This window comes from Colletes latitarsis, chromosome 9 (assembly GCF_051014445.1).
Source record: "Colletes latitarsis isolate SP2378_abdomen chromosome 9, iyColLati1, whole genome shotgun sequence".
NCBI classification, from domain to species: Eukaryota; Metazoa; Arthropoda; class Insecta; order Hymenoptera; family Colletidae; genus Colletes; species Colletes latitarsis.
The window spans coordinates 31,106,146-31,125,073 of record NC_135142.1 but is presented as its reverse complement, the minus strand read 5'-3'; the positions used below and the strand labels follow the sequence as shown (position 1 = coordinate 31,125,073).

General features: G+C 38.7%; 2 protein-coding genes and 1 long non-coding RNA gene across 7 annotated transcripts; 2 read left to right on the top strand and 1 right to left on the bottom strand.

Annotated features, from left to right (window-relative positions):
* The first annotated feature begins 3,608 nt into the window (after positions 1 to 3,608).
* Positions 3,609 to 4,722, top strand: LOC143345367 (uncharacterized). The gene is made up of 3 exons (XR_013080264.1): positions 3,609 to 4,071; positions 4,144 to 4,539; positions 4,612 to 4,722. It is a non-coding gene; the product is annotated as an uncharacterized LOC143345367 (long non-coding RNA).
* Positions 4,723 to 6,590: 1,868 nt separating this feature from the next.
* Positions 6,591 to 7,929, bottom strand: LOC143345366 (coiled-coil domain-containing protein 97-like). 3 transcript variants are annotated; one of them, XM_076772420.1, is made up of 4 exons: positions 7,795 to 7,929; positions 7,034 to 7,671; positions 6,798 to 6,960; positions 6,591 to 6,720 (listed from the first exon to the last, which is right to left on the bottom strand). In XM_076772420.1, the coding sequence occupies exons 1-4, from the start codon at positions 7,927 to 7,929 to the stop codon at positions 6,655 to 6,657; spliced, it is 1,002 nt and encodes a 333-aa protein (XP_076628535.1). In that variant the 3' UTR covers positions 6,591 to 6,654. The 3 variants fall into 3 exon arrangements, with proteins under 3 accessions (XP_076628535.1, XP_076628534.1, XP_076628536.1); XM_076772419.1 differs by having other exon boundaries at positions 7,034 to 7,929; XM_076772421.1 differs by lacking the exon at positions 6,591 to 6,720 and having other exon boundaries at positions 6,830 to 6,955; positions 7,034 to 7,929.
* Positions 7,930 to 8,148: 219 nt separating this feature from the next.
* On the top strand, positions 8,149 to 15,511 carry LOC143345365 (ATP-binding cassette sub-family C member 10). 3 transcript variants are annotated; one of them, XM_076772416.1, is made up of 17 exons: positions 8,149 to 8,276; positions 8,622 to 8,774; positions 8,868 to 9,620; positions 10,081 to 10,338; positions 10,433 to 10,706; positions 10,832 to 11,055; positions 11,196 to 11,433; positions 11,515 to 11,783; positions 11,875 to 12,105; positions 12,170 to 12,381; positions 12,442 to 13,297; positions 13,369 to 13,595; positions 13,663 to 14,169; positions 14,237 to 14,428; positions 14,558 to 14,801; positions 14,884 to 15,023; positions 15,084 to 15,511. In XM_076772416.1, the coding sequence occupies exons 2-17, from the start codon at positions 8,631 to 8,633 to the stop codon at positions 15,199 to 15,201; spliced, it is 4,887 nt and encodes a 1,628-aa protein (XP_076628531.1). In that variant the 5' UTR covers positions 8,149 to 8,276; positions 8,622 to 8,630; the 3' UTR covers positions 15,202 to 15,511. The 3 variants fall into 3 exon arrangements, with proteins under 3 accessions (XP_076628531.1, XP_076628532.1, XP_076628533.1); XM_076772417.1 differs by having other exon boundaries at positions 8,196 to 8,318; XM_076772418.1 differs by having other exon boundaries at positions 8,203 to 8,329.
* The last annotated feature ends 3,417 nt before the right edge of the window (positions 15,512 to 18,928 follow it).

The following is an 18,928-nucleotide window of genomic DNA, read 5'->3' as shown; positions in this document are numbered from 1 at the left end:
GGGTGAAGCTAAATTCTGGGAGACGCGACGCGACGCGATGCTGAACCGTACAGCAGATCTTCGGATCGAATCAACACTACCCTTGGTAGATTGATTTCTATTTCTAGAAATCGATCTGTCATGGGCAGGCGACTAGATCTTTCGGACAAACTGGACGGCCGATCACATGTTTCGTTCGACGAAACAGCGGTGATCGAAGCGAGAAACGAGAGAACGAATGAACGAGAAGCTAGTTGTTAAACAATTGCGTGGCACATACGCGGATACACTAGAGACTTAAAATTAACGTCGAAGTTTGAGCTAGCAGATTCGGAACTAAAATTGAGAAGATAGGAGAAAACGAGACTCCTATTTTCTAAATTAGTGGTACCAAGCAATTATCTCTTTTAAAAAGGGATGAAGCTAAATCGTGGGATACGCGACGCGACGCGATGTTAAACCATGCAGCAAATCTTAGGATCGAATCTACTGCCCTTGATATCTCGAGCTACCAAGGGAAGGCGATTATATCTTTTGGACCAACTACATGGCCGATCACTTGCTTTCTACATTAAAGCAGTGGTGACCGAAACAGGAAACGAGAGGACGAGAGAAAGTGAAGCTACTTGGTCAATAATTACTTGGTAGGGCGCGGCAACACGGACAATAGAGAAATCTTCGACGTTAATTTTAATATTCGCGACGAAGCTTAAGACTAATGTACTTGGAATTAAAGGTCCCTCGGCGGATGAATCGCTCTGTGGTTGAATCCCTTGATGGTTGAATCCCTCGGCGGTTGTAGCGTCTTCCCTCGATGTCCTTGGAATTGATCTACAATAGATCTGACCTGAAACAAAAACTGCTACTTGTGTTAGTATCATTAGAGAACACTTAATGGAGCAGATGAAAATCTATAAGTTGGACAACCTACGAAATTTAGAAACACTCATACCTAAAGAATTAAATAATGTATGTTAGTATGGGTCTTATTCTATTAGCAGTGTACTTAGCAAAATGTCCTAAGAATATTACAAATAAAGAGAAAATAAAAATTGTAATTAATTAATAAACGATGCTGATATACCTAGCTGGAGTCAATGAATTGTACGAATTGAGAATATTTTTATGGAGTCAAAATCGGAAGAAAATGAACGTCGAAACCACATCACAAATAACATCAAAGTAAAAATTATAATTAATCAACTGACGATACTGATATACGCAGGAAAGAGTCAAACGATTGTACGAAATAACAAGAAGTGAAAGCAGTATTTTATCATAGATCGTCTTTCAACATCAATTCTTGTTAGAGACAGACATGAATTCCAGAAACAATCGAAAGATAGAAACAGTAAATGACCACATATACTTAAGATACCACTAGGATTGTCAAAATTAATAATGGAAGAACAAAAATGACCAACGATTCAAGAGAATATCGATAAGGGGAAACATCCATAGAAACGAAACAGAAACCAGTAAATCAAACAAAATCAATATTTCCATCAAACGGTATTCAGAAACATACAAGTAAATTTGGCATCAATAAAATAAGAGAGGGGGAAAATTTGTACAGAGCTCACCACTGACCAGCAAGTAGTCGCAATTGGTCATCACAAGCTCACCATTGGTCAGTATCGGTCAACTGGTCAGCACTGGTCAGTAGTGGTCAGCCCTGGTCAGCCCTGGTCAGCCCTGGTCAGCCCTGGTCCCCCTGGTCCCCACTGGTCAGCCTAGGATGGTCCCGGGATGCCCACCAAGTCAGGAGTTCCGCCACCCTTGGACCCCCCCGCGAGAATGAGACACGTAAGTCTCCGCATGAGCCTTTAATGTAGTGGCGGAGGAGTGGGGAGAGCACAGCGTGTGTCAGCCATCTTTACGCGTCCAATGGACAAATTATTTCGCGAAAAATTATTATTTACGCATACTGATGAGCCCTTTCATTATTCATATACCACATATTGTTAACAATTGTTTAAACTATTGCGTTGGAATGTTAAACAATGCTAAGCTTTATTTATAATTGTTTAATTTACACCATCGTCGAGTAAGTACTCTGTATAGAGTTCACATGCAGCGATTGATATTTTCGTAGAAAATTATTTTAATATTTATCAGGATTTCGTATTGCACGAATCAATGATTAATACCATTACCATCGCGACATCGCGTTTTATATTGCAGTTAACTGTACTATGTATAATTTATTTCAAACACTTGAAAAATCATCTTCAGTCTTTTACATTCATCATCAAGCCTTTCTTCTTTGAATGTAGATTAACATGTTTTATTTCCAATTAATTTATATTTACAGGCATGTCTCTATAAATTTCAAATCCATTAATCAATTTGAATTTGTGATATTACGTTAGTCAGTTTCAAAAATATGGTATCGAGAAAAACGCATTTAAAATTTCTGATATGATTATTAATCACTAGGTACTCTTCCCTTTAAATGGCTTATAAGAAGAAGGAATAAAAATACAATAATAATGTGGCTATGTTGCTGAGCTGTGCACGATGTAACACCGTTAATAGCTCCGAACGAAGTATCTTTTCCGGTCTGGGAAAAGTCCCCATGCAGTTCTCTTGACGGAGGCCTTTCAAGGGCCTTCGGGGGTGGTTTATGACCGGGCCTGGTGCTCGTCGCTGGAGTCCGCTCGTCTACGCAACGCCTTACCTCTTGTCGTGCCCTATGTTTAGAGAGAGGGTGTCGGAATTTCCAACAGGCTATAACTTTGCTATTTTTACGAATTTTAATAAGTCTAGAACCTCAGAGAAACGGGCCGAAAAAATACATTAGGTGAAAGGTCTACTCGTATACCTTGTCTGTGGTAGCATGTACTTTTGAATTTTTCTACAGGCCTCTGTTGACCACTGCTGACCACTTCTAATATATCTGGCAATGTATAACGATTATTACTTTTTCTTACTTCAGCCCTCACAGGCTGATGACCCCATCCCCGCATCCTTGCAGTGGACTTTACCGACGAAATTAAAAAATTTTAAATCATTCTGAAAAAATTATTTTTAGTTGCGGGGATCGATTACAATCATTTTTGGTGAATAAACATACCCTGAAATCCTATGCATTTTCGAGAAAAAAATTATTTTTCCAAAACTACGATGTAAAAAAACCTGGTGGGAAAACGTCCAAGTTTGTCGTGAAATAATTCGCTATATTCGACGCTAGATGGCGCCCATTTTTCTACCTCGAACCCTCTGGTGGAAAAACGTCCAAGTTTGTCGTAAAATAATTCGTTATCTTCGACGCTAGATGGCGCCTATTTTTCTACCTCAAACCCTCTGGTGGAAAAACGTCCAAGTTTGTCGGGAAATAGTACGATTTCTGCAACGCGAGATGGCACCACAACTATTTCTCGAGATAGAGAAATGGGCGCCATCTAGTCTCGAAGAACACAAACTATTTCACGACAAACTTGGACGATTTCCCACCAGAGGGTTCGAGGTCGAAAAATAGGCGCCATCTAGCGCTGAAGATAACGAACTATTTCACGACAAACTTGGACGTTTTTCCACCAGAGGGTTCGAGGTAGAAAAATAAGCGCCATCTAGCGTCGGAGATAACGAACTATTTCACGAAAAACTTGGACGTTTGAAGGCTCATATTCACCTTCTTTCTCGAATTCCCGAAGCTGTCTGAACTTAAGAGTCGCGTACAAATTATTATTAGCGCGCGTAAGTGGAGGAGCAGTTATCTCCGAACACCGGTTTGCCGTCTGATACACTTGAAGGAGAGCAGTCAGTTTACCTTTGTCGACTTTTCGAAACACTACAAGCTCACGTACATACGCGTGATCTGTCATCTCTAGTATAAACCAGAGATGCCAGACGAACCGCCGAGTGCACCGTGGACACGTCTCATGGGAGTTAAGAGAGGCTGTTACTGACTGCACCTGATTACTGCTTACCTCTGCTGGACTCTGCCGACCATCGCATATATTTCTGACAACCTATAACGATTACTACTGACTTCTGCTAACCTCTGTTAGTCTTTGCTCATCACTGTCAGCGTATGCTTGTCTCTGCTAAACTTTCCTGGCCTCTACCGAACGTTACTGACCACTGCAGGTATTTCTGATAATGTATAACAATTAATACTTACTACTGCAAGCCCCTACAAGTCTCTGCTTGCCTTTGCAGGTTTCTGCTTGCCTGTGCATGCCTTTGTTGGCCTCTGCTTAACATTGCTGACCACCCCTGATACTTCTGACATTGTATAACAATTACTACATGCTACTGTTCACCCCTACTGATCTCTGCTTGCCACTGCATGCCTCTCCTCATCTCTGCTGACCACTCCTGACCACCTCTGATGCTTCTGACAACATATAACGCTTACTACTTGCTACTATTTGCCCCTGGTGACCTCTGCTTGCCACTGCTGGCCTCTGCTGACCACCGCTTATATTTCTAACAACCTATAATGATTACTACTGACTTCTGCTAACCTCTGTTGGTCTTTGCTGATCTCTATCAGCGTGTGCTTGTCTCTGCTGAACTTTCCTGGCCTCTGCCGAACGTTACTGACCACTGCAGGTATTTCTGATAATGTATAACGATTAATACTTACTACTGCAAGCCTCTACAAGTCTCTGCTTGCCTTTGCAGGTTTCTGCTTGCCTGTGCATGCCTTTGTTGGCCTCTGCTTAACATTGCTGACAACCCCTGATGCTTCTGGCAACGTATAATGATTACAACTTGCTACTGTCAGCCTCTCTCAGCCTCTGCTGACCACCCCTGATGCTTCTGGCAACGTACAACGATTACAACTTGCTACTGCTTGCCCCTGCTAGTCTCTGCATGCCTCTGCATCCCTCTGCATCCCTCTGCTGACCTCTGCTGGCCCCTGCTAACCACACTGACCTTTGTTAACAACTTCTAACATGATGTACATGTATTAAAACTTTGTATAATGTAAATTTATGACAATAAATTATATAATTTTAAAGAATTCTATGTGTTCTCATCACTTTTACCTTTCTTTTCCTATCCCCATTATTCCCTTAGTTATAAGAAACCGTTTCTCTACTTAAAACTGGAATTCCAAAGTGCCCGGAGCGTTTTCTGAAATGCCGGTGACCTTGACCTACTTTCGAAACTGGGTCAAGGCTAAATCCTGATTCCCAAAGCGCCCGGAATTTTTCTAAGATTCGATGGCCTTGACCCACTTTCGAAATTAGGTCAAGGCCATCCGGATTTCCAAGTCGGCCGGAAGACTTCTGAAATTTCGAATGGCCTTGACCTACTTTCGAAATTGGGTCAAGGCCATCCGGATTTTCGAAGCGCCCGAAATTTTTCTAAGATTCGAATGGCCTTGACCCACTTTCGAAATTGGGTCAAGGACATCCGGATTTTCGAAGCGCCCGAAATTTTTCTAAGATTCGAATGGCCTTGACCCACTTTCGAAACTAGGCCAAGGTCAAGGTCAAATTCGGATTTCCAAAGTTCCCGGAACATTTCTAAAATGCTGGTGAACTTGCGAAGAAGGTGGTACGTATCTTATAGGTAAGAGAATGATTTGGAGAGGAAAAGGTCGGTAAAAAATGATGAGAACACATTGAATACTTTGAAATTATATCATTTATTGCCATAGATTTACATTATACAAAACTTTAATACATATAAACATATTATATTATATTACATCATGTGACAAGTTGTCAGCAACGGTCAGCAGTGGTCAGCGATGGTCAGCCGACGTCGGGAGATATTGGTAGAGGCCAGCTTAGGTCGGGAGATGCTGGCTGAGGTCAGCAGAGGGTGGCAGTAGCCAGTAGTAATCGTTATACGTTGTCAGAAATATAAGCGGTGGTCAGCAGTGGTCAGCAGCGGTGAACAGAGGCCAAGGGAGGCCAGCAGAGGTATGCAGAGGCAAGTAGAGTCCAGCAGGGGCAGGCAGTAGCAAGTTGTAATCGTTATACGTTGTCAGAAGTAACAGGAGTGGTCAGTAGCGGTCAGCAGAGTCCAGCGGAGGCAGGCAGAAGTCAGGAGTAATCGTTATACGTTGTCAGAAGTAATAGGAGTGATCAGTAGCGGTCAGCAGAGTCCAGCGGAGGCAGGCAGAAGTCAGTAGTAATCGTTATACGGTGTCAAAAATATAAGCGGTGGTCAGCAGCGGTCAGCGGAGGCTGACAGACGTCAGTAGTAATCGTTATACGTTGTCAGAAATTCCAGGAGTGGTCAGCAGCGGTCAGCAGAGGCCAGTGGAGGGAGACCTGTTGACGGGAGGTCGGATATTAGTTGTTCAAGAGCGAGAAGGGAAGTGTGAGGCCTTTCTCTCTCGACTCCCACGAGACGGTCCGAACTTACTTTGGGCAGCTTCGGTGAATCGAGAAAGAGGGCATATGTCATTTTGTCTTAGTCGACCCTCCGAGGTCTTTAGTCTGATATAATTATGCCGTCATACGCGGATATATACGTACGTTAATAAAATATTTCTAGAGTTGTACACAATTTACGTATATTTTATTATAAAATTAACAACTTTCTTCTCAAATTCATCATTCTTATGGGATATCATTATTCCACAAAGAACCTTAATTTTGGTAAAAAATAAATTTTTTAGTGCGATTTCAAGATAAATTCCATTTTCAGTAATTCTAAAGATTTTTATTTACAAATTCTATATTATATTATTGTACATATACAACATTACATCTTACAGTAATCATCACATACAAGATTATCCAAAGAGAGTGTACTTGTAGTGACCTGCTCCTATCGAATAAACAATTTTCTTTTGTAAATCTGAATATTTACACGAAGCGATCGTAAACTGAAAAATATCAATTAACCTTCAGTGATTTCATATAAATATCCAATTCATCCTCAGTCTCAACTTCATTTCTATCTTCAGATGGACATATATTTTCAGGAGATTCTGAATCAAAATATTTGTCCTCTTCATCTTGCGATCTTATATCTATGTTATCATAAGCTTCATTGTCATCCACTGTGCTAAAATAATTAAAATATGTTTGAAATGTATAAATTAATATACTACTGGTAAGGAGTAAAATTTTACAAATACCTGTAATCAAAGTCTGTATCTCTTCCATCCAAAAAATTTTGATACATATTGCTCACAAATTCCTGTTTGAGTATTTGTTTTTCTGTTTTTGAAATATTACATGGACTTTTATCTATTGGCCTGTGGATATTCTGATGTTCTATCTTGTTCTGCAATGTAACTAGTGTACCCCATTGAAAAGTCCTGTCTTCGTTGTAATTTAAATGCTGTGGAACACAAATTTCACCTTGTTCTTCATCCGATTCAGTTTCTTCCAATACATTTTGCTCTTCTTCCTCTTGTAACTTTCGTTTCTGTTTTAAACTGTCTCTTTCTATACTTTCCATTAAAAGATTTACAAACGTAATATTCTTAGTGTCTATATTGTCTCTCAATTTTTTTTGTTTTTCAGTCATGTATTGTCCAACTAGGTGTTCATATAATAATGGATTTCGTTTCATCATTTCAGATTCACTGAAGTATTCTCCCTGTTCTACTAATGTTTTCAATGCTTGGTATCTTCTATTCTTAACATCAGTTAGTCTTGTTGAATTGTTAAAATACCTTTGTAATCTATTAATATGATAAGCAATTTCATAGTCTTTGTCTTTAAGTTCCTCAAAATACTTTAAGTGTTCTTCTTTCATGTAATGTCCAAACTTAGATAGAAACAAACAATGGCTCTTTTTTAATGTATTACGTGCAATTGTTACTTTCTCTTCAAAAGTTAAATCTGGATCTTCTTTCTGTTGACTCTTAAAAATTGCTTTACTCTTACTTACATGATTTAGTAGTTCTTTTTCCAAGTTTGTCTTTTCCTCTTCTGTATTTAGAAAATTCGGTGCTGAGTTATTGTTGTCTTTTTCATCCAATATCATTTTTGGTGTGTAATCTTGCGTATGTTCCTTTTCACTCATGTTTAAACAACCTAATTGGTCTTTAATTTATATATTCTTAAATCAACAACCTGAACAACATAGTTGAATCGAGACGATTGTTGATTTATTTATCAGTAGTTTCTATATACAGTAGTTACGTATTTATCAATAATTTAATATGTAATGTATGTATAAATATTTTATGTTTATATTTTTATATCAATGTTTTTCCTTATGATTCGTGACACACCACTTGACGTCGTATGCGTCATCGACAATGTATGCCAGAAACCTAACCAATAAGTTTAAGTACTTCGGTATGAAGTTTTTCCGAAACATGATACTTCGCGAAACGTGTAATAAATAGTGAAATATACATTATCTGGGTATGTATTGTTATTGAATACATTAGGATATATACTTAGCAGGTGAGTACTTTGTATTGTAGTAGATTTATAAAATTATTTTTAAAATGAAATGTTTTGTAACCATCACTTTAGCTGCTTTATAAATGACAATAATACTTGAAATTATAAATATTAAATTCAATGCAATAGTAGCAGTAATTGTTTTGTTCATTGAAAGAATTATAAAATACAAAGTATTCATCAAATACAATATATAAATGGTATTTTAGATATCTAATGTTCTACCATAAATAAAACTTTGATTTTCTTATTCGCTTATGAAAAGGCTGTTCATAGTTTTTTCTATTATTGGATATTTTGTAGCCTTAAAATATGGATAGTAATTGGTTAACTAATGGTGTTGAAGAAACATGGACATGGAATTGGACAGAATTATGTGGATACCGTGGAGGCATTAAACCGTTGAATCCAGATACACATGATCTTGATGTCTGCTTCCAACAACTTTGCCTCCAGGTGATTCATAATTCATAGATTGATGCATTTTGTGCATTAGCCACATAAATTATATAGTTTATATTTATCAAATATCTTTCTTACCTCTTTCAGATTCCAGTTTTAATCTGTATTGCAATAATATCTGCATATCATTGTGGAAAAAGAAATACATATTCCTTTCTTCATGATGGCTCTAATTCTGCTATACAATTCAGAATTTTAATTACTATGTGCCTTGTAATTCTTCCTATAATTAGAGCATGTATTATTCTTTTTAATACTACAGTTGTTCCACCGAACAATGTGCCATCCAATAATTCAATACCACATGCATACCTCATGGCATCATATAAAAATTCAGAGTCAACTTGGGACTCGTCAAATATATTAAATGAGATAAAAAATGGATTAAATCGTACTGTAGACTTTACAAAATCAATTCTTTTTCCAAAGAACAGCATTCAAAATACTGAACCTTCTCTAATCCTTAATACACAAGATTATAATTTAATATTCAGTAGAGTAAAAGATACTGCAACAGCTGCCAAACCTATTGATTACCTTGTGGCAGGTACCGAGGGATTAGCATGGGTTGTTCATATCTGTTTTATATTAAGTTTAAGAAGAGGAAGAGATTTTAATCCACGAGGTCCTGTGTTGATTAGAGCATTAATATTTTTATTACTTGTAATTTCTACATTATTGCTACGAAGTCATATCAAACATAATTCACAAGATGATGTTTTACCAAATTTGTCACTGGGATTTAGTATCAGTGTAGTGATTCTACTAACACTGTATGCTATAACACTGATACCAGGTCATGATAGTTTTCAAGATATGAGATCATCTCGATTTAATGAAGTAAGTCATTATAGGTTGCTTGCTTTCAATATAGTAGTTTATAGTATTATCAATGGTTAGTGTTGTCTGTGAGCTTATCAATGTAAGAAATTTCAAACATGCTGCTAAGTACACGTGTTACAGTAGTGCCCACTTAACTGACCGTATTTTTGCCCACTTAAGTGTTCGCGGTTATCTCCACCAATTCTTAGAAGCCAAGCGTAACTTTACGCCGGTCGTTATCGATACATCGTATATTTGGTTTTGGGTGCCAGCTATTGTATCTTACTCGCACTTATCCTCTTTCCTTATCTCCGTTGAATTCTAAAAAGTAACCATGCTCACATAAATGACCGCGGCCGGTCCCGAGCGTGGTCACTTAAGTGGGCACTACTGTATTTCCAAATTGACTATGATATCTCAAACCATAGATTATTTAGTAAATACAGATATCACACATCAGTGAAAAGTATTTTCATAGATAGGAGAACGGACTGCACTGTTAAGTACACCTAATTCTTCTTACGTGAGATTCCCAGAGGAACAGGACCCAACTTACCTTGGGACTGCTATGGAGGATATATCAGCAATCTCCAAACTTTCATTTCGTTGGGTGAATCCATTAATGGAAAAAGGTGTTCATGGTTTATTAAATCATTCGGATGATCTATTTGATTTACCAGAATATATCAACACTAATACAATCAGTCAGAAGATTGATAAACATTTGCAAAATATGGTAAATTCAATTCTTCTCAAAATTGGTAATTCTTTTATTTCTGTTATTTCAATAACAGGAATAAATATTCTTAACATTATATAATATATTATAGTCCAACAATATAAATGACAGAATGGAGAATACTGAATTAATGTTGGAAACAGATGTACAAACGGTCAGGAACAAAATGACATTGTTTCATTTGTTACATAAATGTTTTGGTTGGGAATTTTACTCGGTTGGAATATTGAAATTGATTAATAATTGTTCTTCATTTATGGGACCAATATTATTGAATAAATTGGTTGGTTTTATTGAGGACAGGAACGAACCAATCTCACATGGATATCTCTATGCATTCTTATTATTTATTAGTGCTGTAATAGGTAGGCATTAAAATATACTTGACTAATGTTTTCAAGTATTGTTTATAAGGGGGTTATATAAATTACAACAAATTTTATAATCCTTTATATGTTTAATGTCACTTACAACAATGTTTGTATTTTAGGGGCTTTTTGTAATACTCATTTCACATTTTGGATGTCTATTGTTGGTTTAAAAATTCGATCCACTATCGTAACTTTATTATATAGAAAAACAGTACACTCTTCGATTGTTCAATTAAAACGGCAATTTAATTTTGGTGAAATTGTAAACTTTATAAGTACGGATAGCGATAGACTCGTTAATAGTTGTCCAAGTTTTCATGCGTTTTGGAGCATACCATTGCAGGTAATCTCTTAGGATAGTTTTGTATGGTTCGTTTTATTTTATAATAGTAATAATTTTAAGAACCCACTTGTTAACTTGTGCTAAAAAAATTTTATTTTCTGCAAAGTAAGTAAACATTTCTTATGTTCATATTTTTCCAGTTAGTTGTGACATTGTATCTTCTACAAAAACAAATAGGTATCTCGTTCTTAGCTGGGGTGTCATTTGCAATAATGATTATTCCCATAAATAAAATGATAGCAAATCGAATTGGGAAGCTTAGTACAAAATTAATGGAATGTAAAGACCAAAGGGTCAAACTTATAGGGGAAACACTATCTGGAATAACTACAATTAAGTTGAATGTATGGGAAGATCAGTTTTTGCGGAATATTTTAAGTTAGTATATCTTCGTATATATGGGTCTATCCTCGAACATTGACCTTTGTATACCACTTTTTATCATTTTTTTTTGCTTAGAGGTACGAGACAATGAGATTAAACACTTGAGTGCCAGAAAATATTTAGATGCACTATGTGTTTACTTTTGGGCCACAACGCCTATATTGATTTCTATATTAACATTTACTACATATGTTTTTCTTGGAAATAAACTTGATGCAAAGACAGTTTTTACTACTATGGCACTGTTGAACATGCTAATAGGTCCACTAAATGAGTTTCCATGGGTATTGAATGGTCTTACAGAAGCTTGGGTGTCGCTTAAAAGAATTCAGAAAATGTTAGATGTATGTGGAAGTTACTATCTGTTAATGAAAGTAAACACATACAAAATTTTTAGTTTGTAAATAGTAATTATATCAATTTTATTCAATGTAGTTACCAGATGTAGATATGTCTTCATATTATATACAATCTGCATCTGGAGTGGATTTAATGCTTCAGAATGTAACACTTAGTGTACATAGAAAACAAGGTATGAAGCAGAATGGCTTTGATTCACCTAAAAGTATCGATACACCATCAACTAGTTCAGATTCTAGAAAAACAGTTACTTTTGAAGATGATGGTATTTTTAATTTACACGATATCAATATTACAGTACCAAAGGTAATAACATAACGGGTTTTCTTAATATTACGAAATGTTATGAATAGAGTGAATTTTTTTCTAGGGACACTTGATTGGGATAATGGGAAAAGTAGGTAGTGGAAAGACGTTACTTTTAGATGGCATTTTAGGTGAAATTACTAAAATTCGTGGTACAGTAGCGGTAAGCGATATCGATAAAGGTTTTGCATATGTAAAACAAAATTCTTGGCTACAACATGGCACCATTCGAGACAATATTCTTTTTGGAAAATCTTATGACTACAGTAAATATATGTGAGTATCGAATTACGCAAACAGAGCTTTAGAACTATTCTAACACGAAATTCATAATAGGAACATCTTAAAGGCATGTGCTCTTACCGTTGATTTAAATTCGCTACCTAAGAAAGATTTAACGGTTATCGGGGAAGCAGGAAACACTTTGAGCGGAGGTCAAAAAACACGAATTTCTTTGGCGCGAGCCGTGTATGCGGATAAAGATATTTATTTATTAGATGATGTTTTAGCAACTTTAGATCCAAAAATTGCTAGTTACGTATTTGAGCATGTTATTTTGGGTTTGTTGAAAAATAAAACAAGAGTACTATGTACCCATCAAACTCATTACTTGGTTCATGCAGATTTGGTAGTGGAAATGTCGAAAGGCAGGATAATTAATCAGGGTAAACCAAGCCATGTTTTACCCGATTTAGAAGACTATTTATTATCTTCAGAATCTTTGGAGTCAGATTTGGTAACCATGTCTATCGACGACTTGCCAAGAGATACATATCAGATCAATAAAAATGAAAAAGATCGTTTGTTCGATGAAGAATTTTCTGAAAAGGGAACCGTACGTCTTGGAGTATATGCTTGCTACGTGAAAGCCGTGGGCCGTTATTTAGCAATTATTATAGTTTTATCCATGTTTTTAATGCAAAGTTCAAAGAACATTACAGACCTGTGGTTATCTTATTGGGCTACACATATTAATACAACAGCAAAGAATACTACAGATAGCTCAAAGCCCCCACGTCTAGAGTACTTTTTTGACAATAATAACTTAAGTACTAATTATTATTTAACAGTTTATGCTATATTAGCTCTATTTAATTCGCTTTTTACATTAATGAGAGCATTTATGTTTGCATATGGTGGAATTCAAGCAGCCATTGCAATACACAAACAGCTTTTAAAGGTTGTTATACGGGTATGTAATATTTCCGAAAGATGATTATCCGATGTACTATATCATAAATTAAATGCAGTATATATGTTTAGGCTAAAGCTGTATTTTTTGACATTCAACCGTTTGGTAGAATCATTAACAGATTTTCATCTGATACATATACAATTGACGATACCTTGCCCTTTATTGCTAATATATTATTTGCACAACTATTTGGCTTGTTTGCAACAGTTATTGTTACAACTTATGGTTTACCATGGATACTCCTAATATTAGCTCCGCTCGTGCCGGTTTACCACTGGATACAGAATCACTATAGGTACATTCATTCCTTCAATTTGTATTTAAGTTTTAAAAAAACTTATTATTCGATCCATATTTTTCAGATTAACGTCGAGGGAACTAAAGCGCTTATCCAGTATGGCTCTGTCACCATTATACACGCATTTTAACGAAACCTTACACGGTTTATCTACTATTAGAGCTTTTCGCACTGTGCCTCGTTTTAAACAAGAAAACGAACTTTCGTTGGAAGTTAGCCAAAAGACGCAATTTGCATCGATCGCCGTCAGTCAATGGCTCGCATTAAGATTGCAACTTATCGGGGTCATCGTTTTAGCGGCTGTGAGCAATATAGCAGTTATACAGTACCAGTATAACATCGCAGATCCTGGTTTAATAGGTCTCGTTATTACGTATGCATTATCGATAACTGGCCTGTTATCCGGTGTAGTGAATGCATTTACCGAAACGGAGAGGGAGATGATCGCGATCGAACGCGTAAAACAGTATTTAGAGAATGTTCCCTTAGAAACTATAAAAGGAGATAATCCGCCGTATGCATGGCCAAGTCAGGGTGTAGTTGAGTTTAGAGAAGTAATTTTGAAATACAGGTAATTGACGCGTCCAACTAGATTAAGTGCATTCGGTATTAGCAGATAATATTGGTATATTTTGCAGAGATGATTTGGTGCCATCTTTGAACGGTATAACGTTCGCTACACGGCCGGCAGAGAAAATCGGTGTAGTTGGACGCACAGGTGCTGGCAAAAGTTCTTTGTTCGTTTCGTTGTTTAGGTTGGTAGAGATAACTTCGGGGAGTATATTCATCGATAACGTTAACGTACGGACTTTGAAGCTGAACGCATTAAGGTAAGGTTTTTTTGGTACTTTAAAGTAACGAATTATGGCAGGTGTACAAGATTTGGTTATATTCATGTGTTTAAAAATCCTTTCGAGCGCGGTGTGGTAATTAGAAGTTACCGTAAAGTATCGTTTCAGATCACGGTTAACTATCATACCTCAGAACCCGTATCTCTTCTCGGGTACAATTAGGGAAAATCTTGATCCGTTAAATCAGTACCCAGATTTGCATATATATAAAGCTTTGGAGAAATGTCAAGTACATTCGTTAGTGTATCGTTTGGGGGGACTTGGCGCCGCGTTAGAGGAAAGTGGCTCTAATCTAAGCGCGGGTCAGAGGCAATTGTTTTGCTTAGTCAGAGCTGTATTACATAACGCTAAGGTATCGATATCGATTTTTCGATTTAGAAAGTTTCGTGATATTGTATTTTATTAGAGGTTGAGTTTCCCATATTTTTCTGTAGATTATCTGTATCGACGAAGCAACGGCTAATGTTGATCAAGAGACAGATAAATTTATACAGACGACGATAAAGTCTTCCTTCCAAAGCGCTACAGTTATCACTGTCGCACATAGGATAAGAACAATCATGCACTGTGATAGGTATGGTAATATAAACGATTCCCGGTATCGATGTATACTTGACAAATTTTTTCGTTTTAGAGTTATTGTAATGGGAGAAGGGGAAATTCTAGAGTTCGAGGAACCAAATCTGCTGATTCAGAATGTCGATTCCCATTTCTATCATCTAGCGAGTCAAGAATTTTCTGATAAAGAGTAAGGTTGCGCGATTACGTGTCTTCCGATGAAACGTTTATTTTTCTTTTTTACAGACAAACTCTTTATATATACACGTTATAAGACTGTATTTAGTCCATAAATTAATTATTTTCGTAAGAATCTGCGAAAACCTGTTATTTAACCTGTAAGATTGCGAATACTACTTGTACATTTACTTTACACCTAAGTTGTATCAAAGTTTAGATTATCACGCTGTACGTTTTCGTAACGTCGGCAATACACGCGAGAAACCATCGTAATTAATCTATCCTTTTTTGTGATGATCCAGTTCCTTAAGTACTATTTTCTTGCAGAACAAATCCCAATATTGAATATCTTTTGTCCAAGTAAGGAAGTTCGTTACTTGCGAATGTTTTAAATTTCAGTCTATACGTACGTACAATTTTTATTGAATAAAGCGAATGTTTCCTGTATTAACGTACGCCTGAAAGAAAAATACCAGCAACAATAGTATTTTTCTTTCAAATATCGGTATTGCATGTACGAAAACATTATTTTGTCCGGGCAGTACTCGAAAACAGCCATCGTCGCTACCTTATATCGTTATTTAGCCAACGATCCCGCGCCAGCGTGATCGAAAGCCTACAGTTTGCAGAAAGTAAATTAAATTCCACGTTTTCTTGCACGTTCCTCGCGGTCGCTCGGCGTCATCTCATTCTCCCGGCGAATGTATAGGGCTAGAAGGAAACTTCCTTGAGCGACTTCCATATTAAGCGATTCGATGAAAGCGAGGTGTAGTTCGTCGCGCAACATGAGAGACGCATGGTGTATCGGTCTTTCACACGAGGATCTCGACCGACGTGCATTATATCGTAATTAAAGCGGGGTCCTTCTTTCAGGCGGGGCGGTATTTTGTAATATTCATCGCGGAGCCAATTAACGCCGCTGCGGGACACGTATGTAGGTACACGCGTGTCTTCTCGCGGCTGTGTGCACGGAATGGCATAACGTCTGCTGTATCCGGCATTCAACCGTCGCATTTTCGCAGCCTCTGTCATCGTTCTGAACCGCTGAAAACTAATGAGCTGTAACCCCGGCCGATTTTGCCTCTCGTTTTTTAATTACCCGCCATTTAAACCCCGTTTAACGTTCTTTTTCTCCCCGGTACACCGCAGGAGAAGCGATGTTATTTTTCACGCGTACGAGCGAAACGCGAGAGAACAGCGACCGGGCGCGTTTCATATTCGCTAATGATGTTCGTTTCGCGCGATCGTCTGTCGCGTGTTACCGCCTCAAAGACGACGACGACGCAATGAAATTTTCGCGCACGCATTCTCCTATCGATGACAATTTCCGCCTAAAACGTAATGTATGCACGGTACCCGGCGGTAATCGCGCGAAACGGCTTCGACCGCGGGATTCCGTTGGCTCGATTATGCGCAATGAAGGCCCGTGTAACGCGTCCAAGGCAAACTAGACGGTGGATCGACGAAGGATTCGCGATCCTCTCGTGTCGATGACGCGGCGCTGATACAGGATTTCCCAATAACGAAACAAAGACTACGAAAGATAATCTGGCGCTCATTGTCTTGTTTAAATTACGACGAATTTGTTAACCAAAGGGATAGACAATTTCCTGACGACCTCGTGTTTCAAGTCCTAGGGTCTCTTCGGAATCCCGTCTTGCCTCTCGTGTGCCGTCCTCCCACGAACGCGAGGAATTAAGTAATTTTCGTAATTTCTCGTCTGGTCGCGATTCTCAGGGCGACGCGACGCTGCAGATGGGGATCTCAGCGTCGGCGTGGCTCTGTTTTTTTTTTTCTTCCTTTTCTGACCGCGTTTGTAGAAGCGCCGAGAAGCCGCCTTTGAAACATGTGTGCTTCCGGCGCAAAGCGCAGGCAATCTTGGCTGAAAAGTAAGACTTACGGGCGGCGTTATGTCATCGGCCGATACTCCCCGACAGCCCATAAAATGCACGGTGAGAAAACGTTACGTCCCCGACGCGAAGAATAAGTTTCGCGGTATGAATATTTCTGTCGTAAACCGCGCTTTTACGGCATCGTCTATTCGATATCCGGCGAGCGCCGGACGACGACATAAAAGTGAACCAATTGGGATTTTTTTTTCACGCCGTTACGGCCGCCACTTTGAAAACGTACGCGTTGAATTATCCTGGCGTTCCCGCTACTTTCGATTCGAATGGAAACAGATTATTATACATTCCTATTTTATTGCACCAAGACGCACACGGCGCACACGCGTTGCGTTTCTCAATTTCAATTTCATGCTTCAAAGACTTCGTTTACTTTTAGAGGACCGGCTCCTTTACGATGAAATCATGTAGATCTCGTATTAAAAACATGTACGCATATGGGAGAGCGGCGCCGTTGCGAAACTTGCGTCGCGATAATTAAAATTCTTTACGAAAAAAAATGCTGGCTAGTAACGACGCGTACACCCCTAAGTCGAGAAAGCTGCGCGTAAAACTATTGTATTCCACTTTGAGGAGAAAAAACGTGTCTGCGAATCCGGTCGAGTGTTTGACATTCGCCCCCAAGGATGGTATATTTTCAAATATTGCGTTCTCTCGACGACCATGCATATATAGGGTGTTCGCGTCGTCCATCAACCTATTCATATTTTTGAAGAGCTTAAAAATTCGCGCGTTCGATCGAAACAACTTCCAAAGCGTTTTTTCGTACGTCTTGCAGCGATCGATTGGTTTGAGCAAACATTTCGTCCGCGTCGGGTGCCTTTATTTTTATTTTTTTACATTTTTTAAACGTCGTCGAGCGACGCACGAGCAAAACAACGGACAGAAAATAAACTAAACGTTCGCGTCGATCGAGCCGGAGGAAGTTCTCCCCGTTCGACGATCGCCCGATAAAACTACATATTTGCAAATATTCTCGAGTGTCATCTCCGGGAAGAGGAATTTCTCGAGTGTCGCGCGGTTCGCGTAGGAATATTTTCTTTGAAAAGGGCGGATTAAACGCGCGCCGTGGAATATTTGAAATTTCATCTTGGATGTAGCTCGTCTCGTGACATAGGCGGTACGCAGTCCTCTGCTCTTGCGCGTCTCGGTTGGCACTCGACGCTTGAAGCACAGTCACTGCCATGGGGTGGCTTGCTGGCTACCCCAAAAGTGCACCTATCAAGGGTTGGTTCAACGAGCGTGCAGCTCTAGAGACCCTTGCTATCGCGGAGACTGCGCGTCGTTCTTTCGAATCTAGCACGGATTTATTATTGAACTCGAACGCGATCTCGCTGGAAAATGATAGTCGCGAGTTTCGATGGCCATTTTACCTTGGAAAATGGATAGGACGGATTTCGGCATTAACATCCGCTTTAATGCGAAATTATCGATTCCACAACTGCCCGTTCCACGAGCAACGCCTGCATGTTAAATCGAATTTCTCCGACATTAACGATTCTCGCTTAACATTAATAATTCCAAGATATGGCGGTAGTTGCGCGCAAGTACCTCTGCTTTACCTCGTATGCGACTCTCTGTGACGGTTGAAGGGTGTCTAGGCCTTCGCTCACCCTTGAAGTTACGCAGAAAATATGCCAATGTTGTTTGAACGAGGGGTTCCGGGGTGGATAAAGGAGGCGGGCGGCAATGCATGATTACCGGCGAACACTATGAAAAAAACGTTAACCAGCGATCGCACGCCCCCGGCGAAACGGTTTCTCGAACGTAGAGGAAACACGATCAGTCGGCCATGGTGAAACGCGAGAATTGTTCGCGAGACGTCGACCGAGAG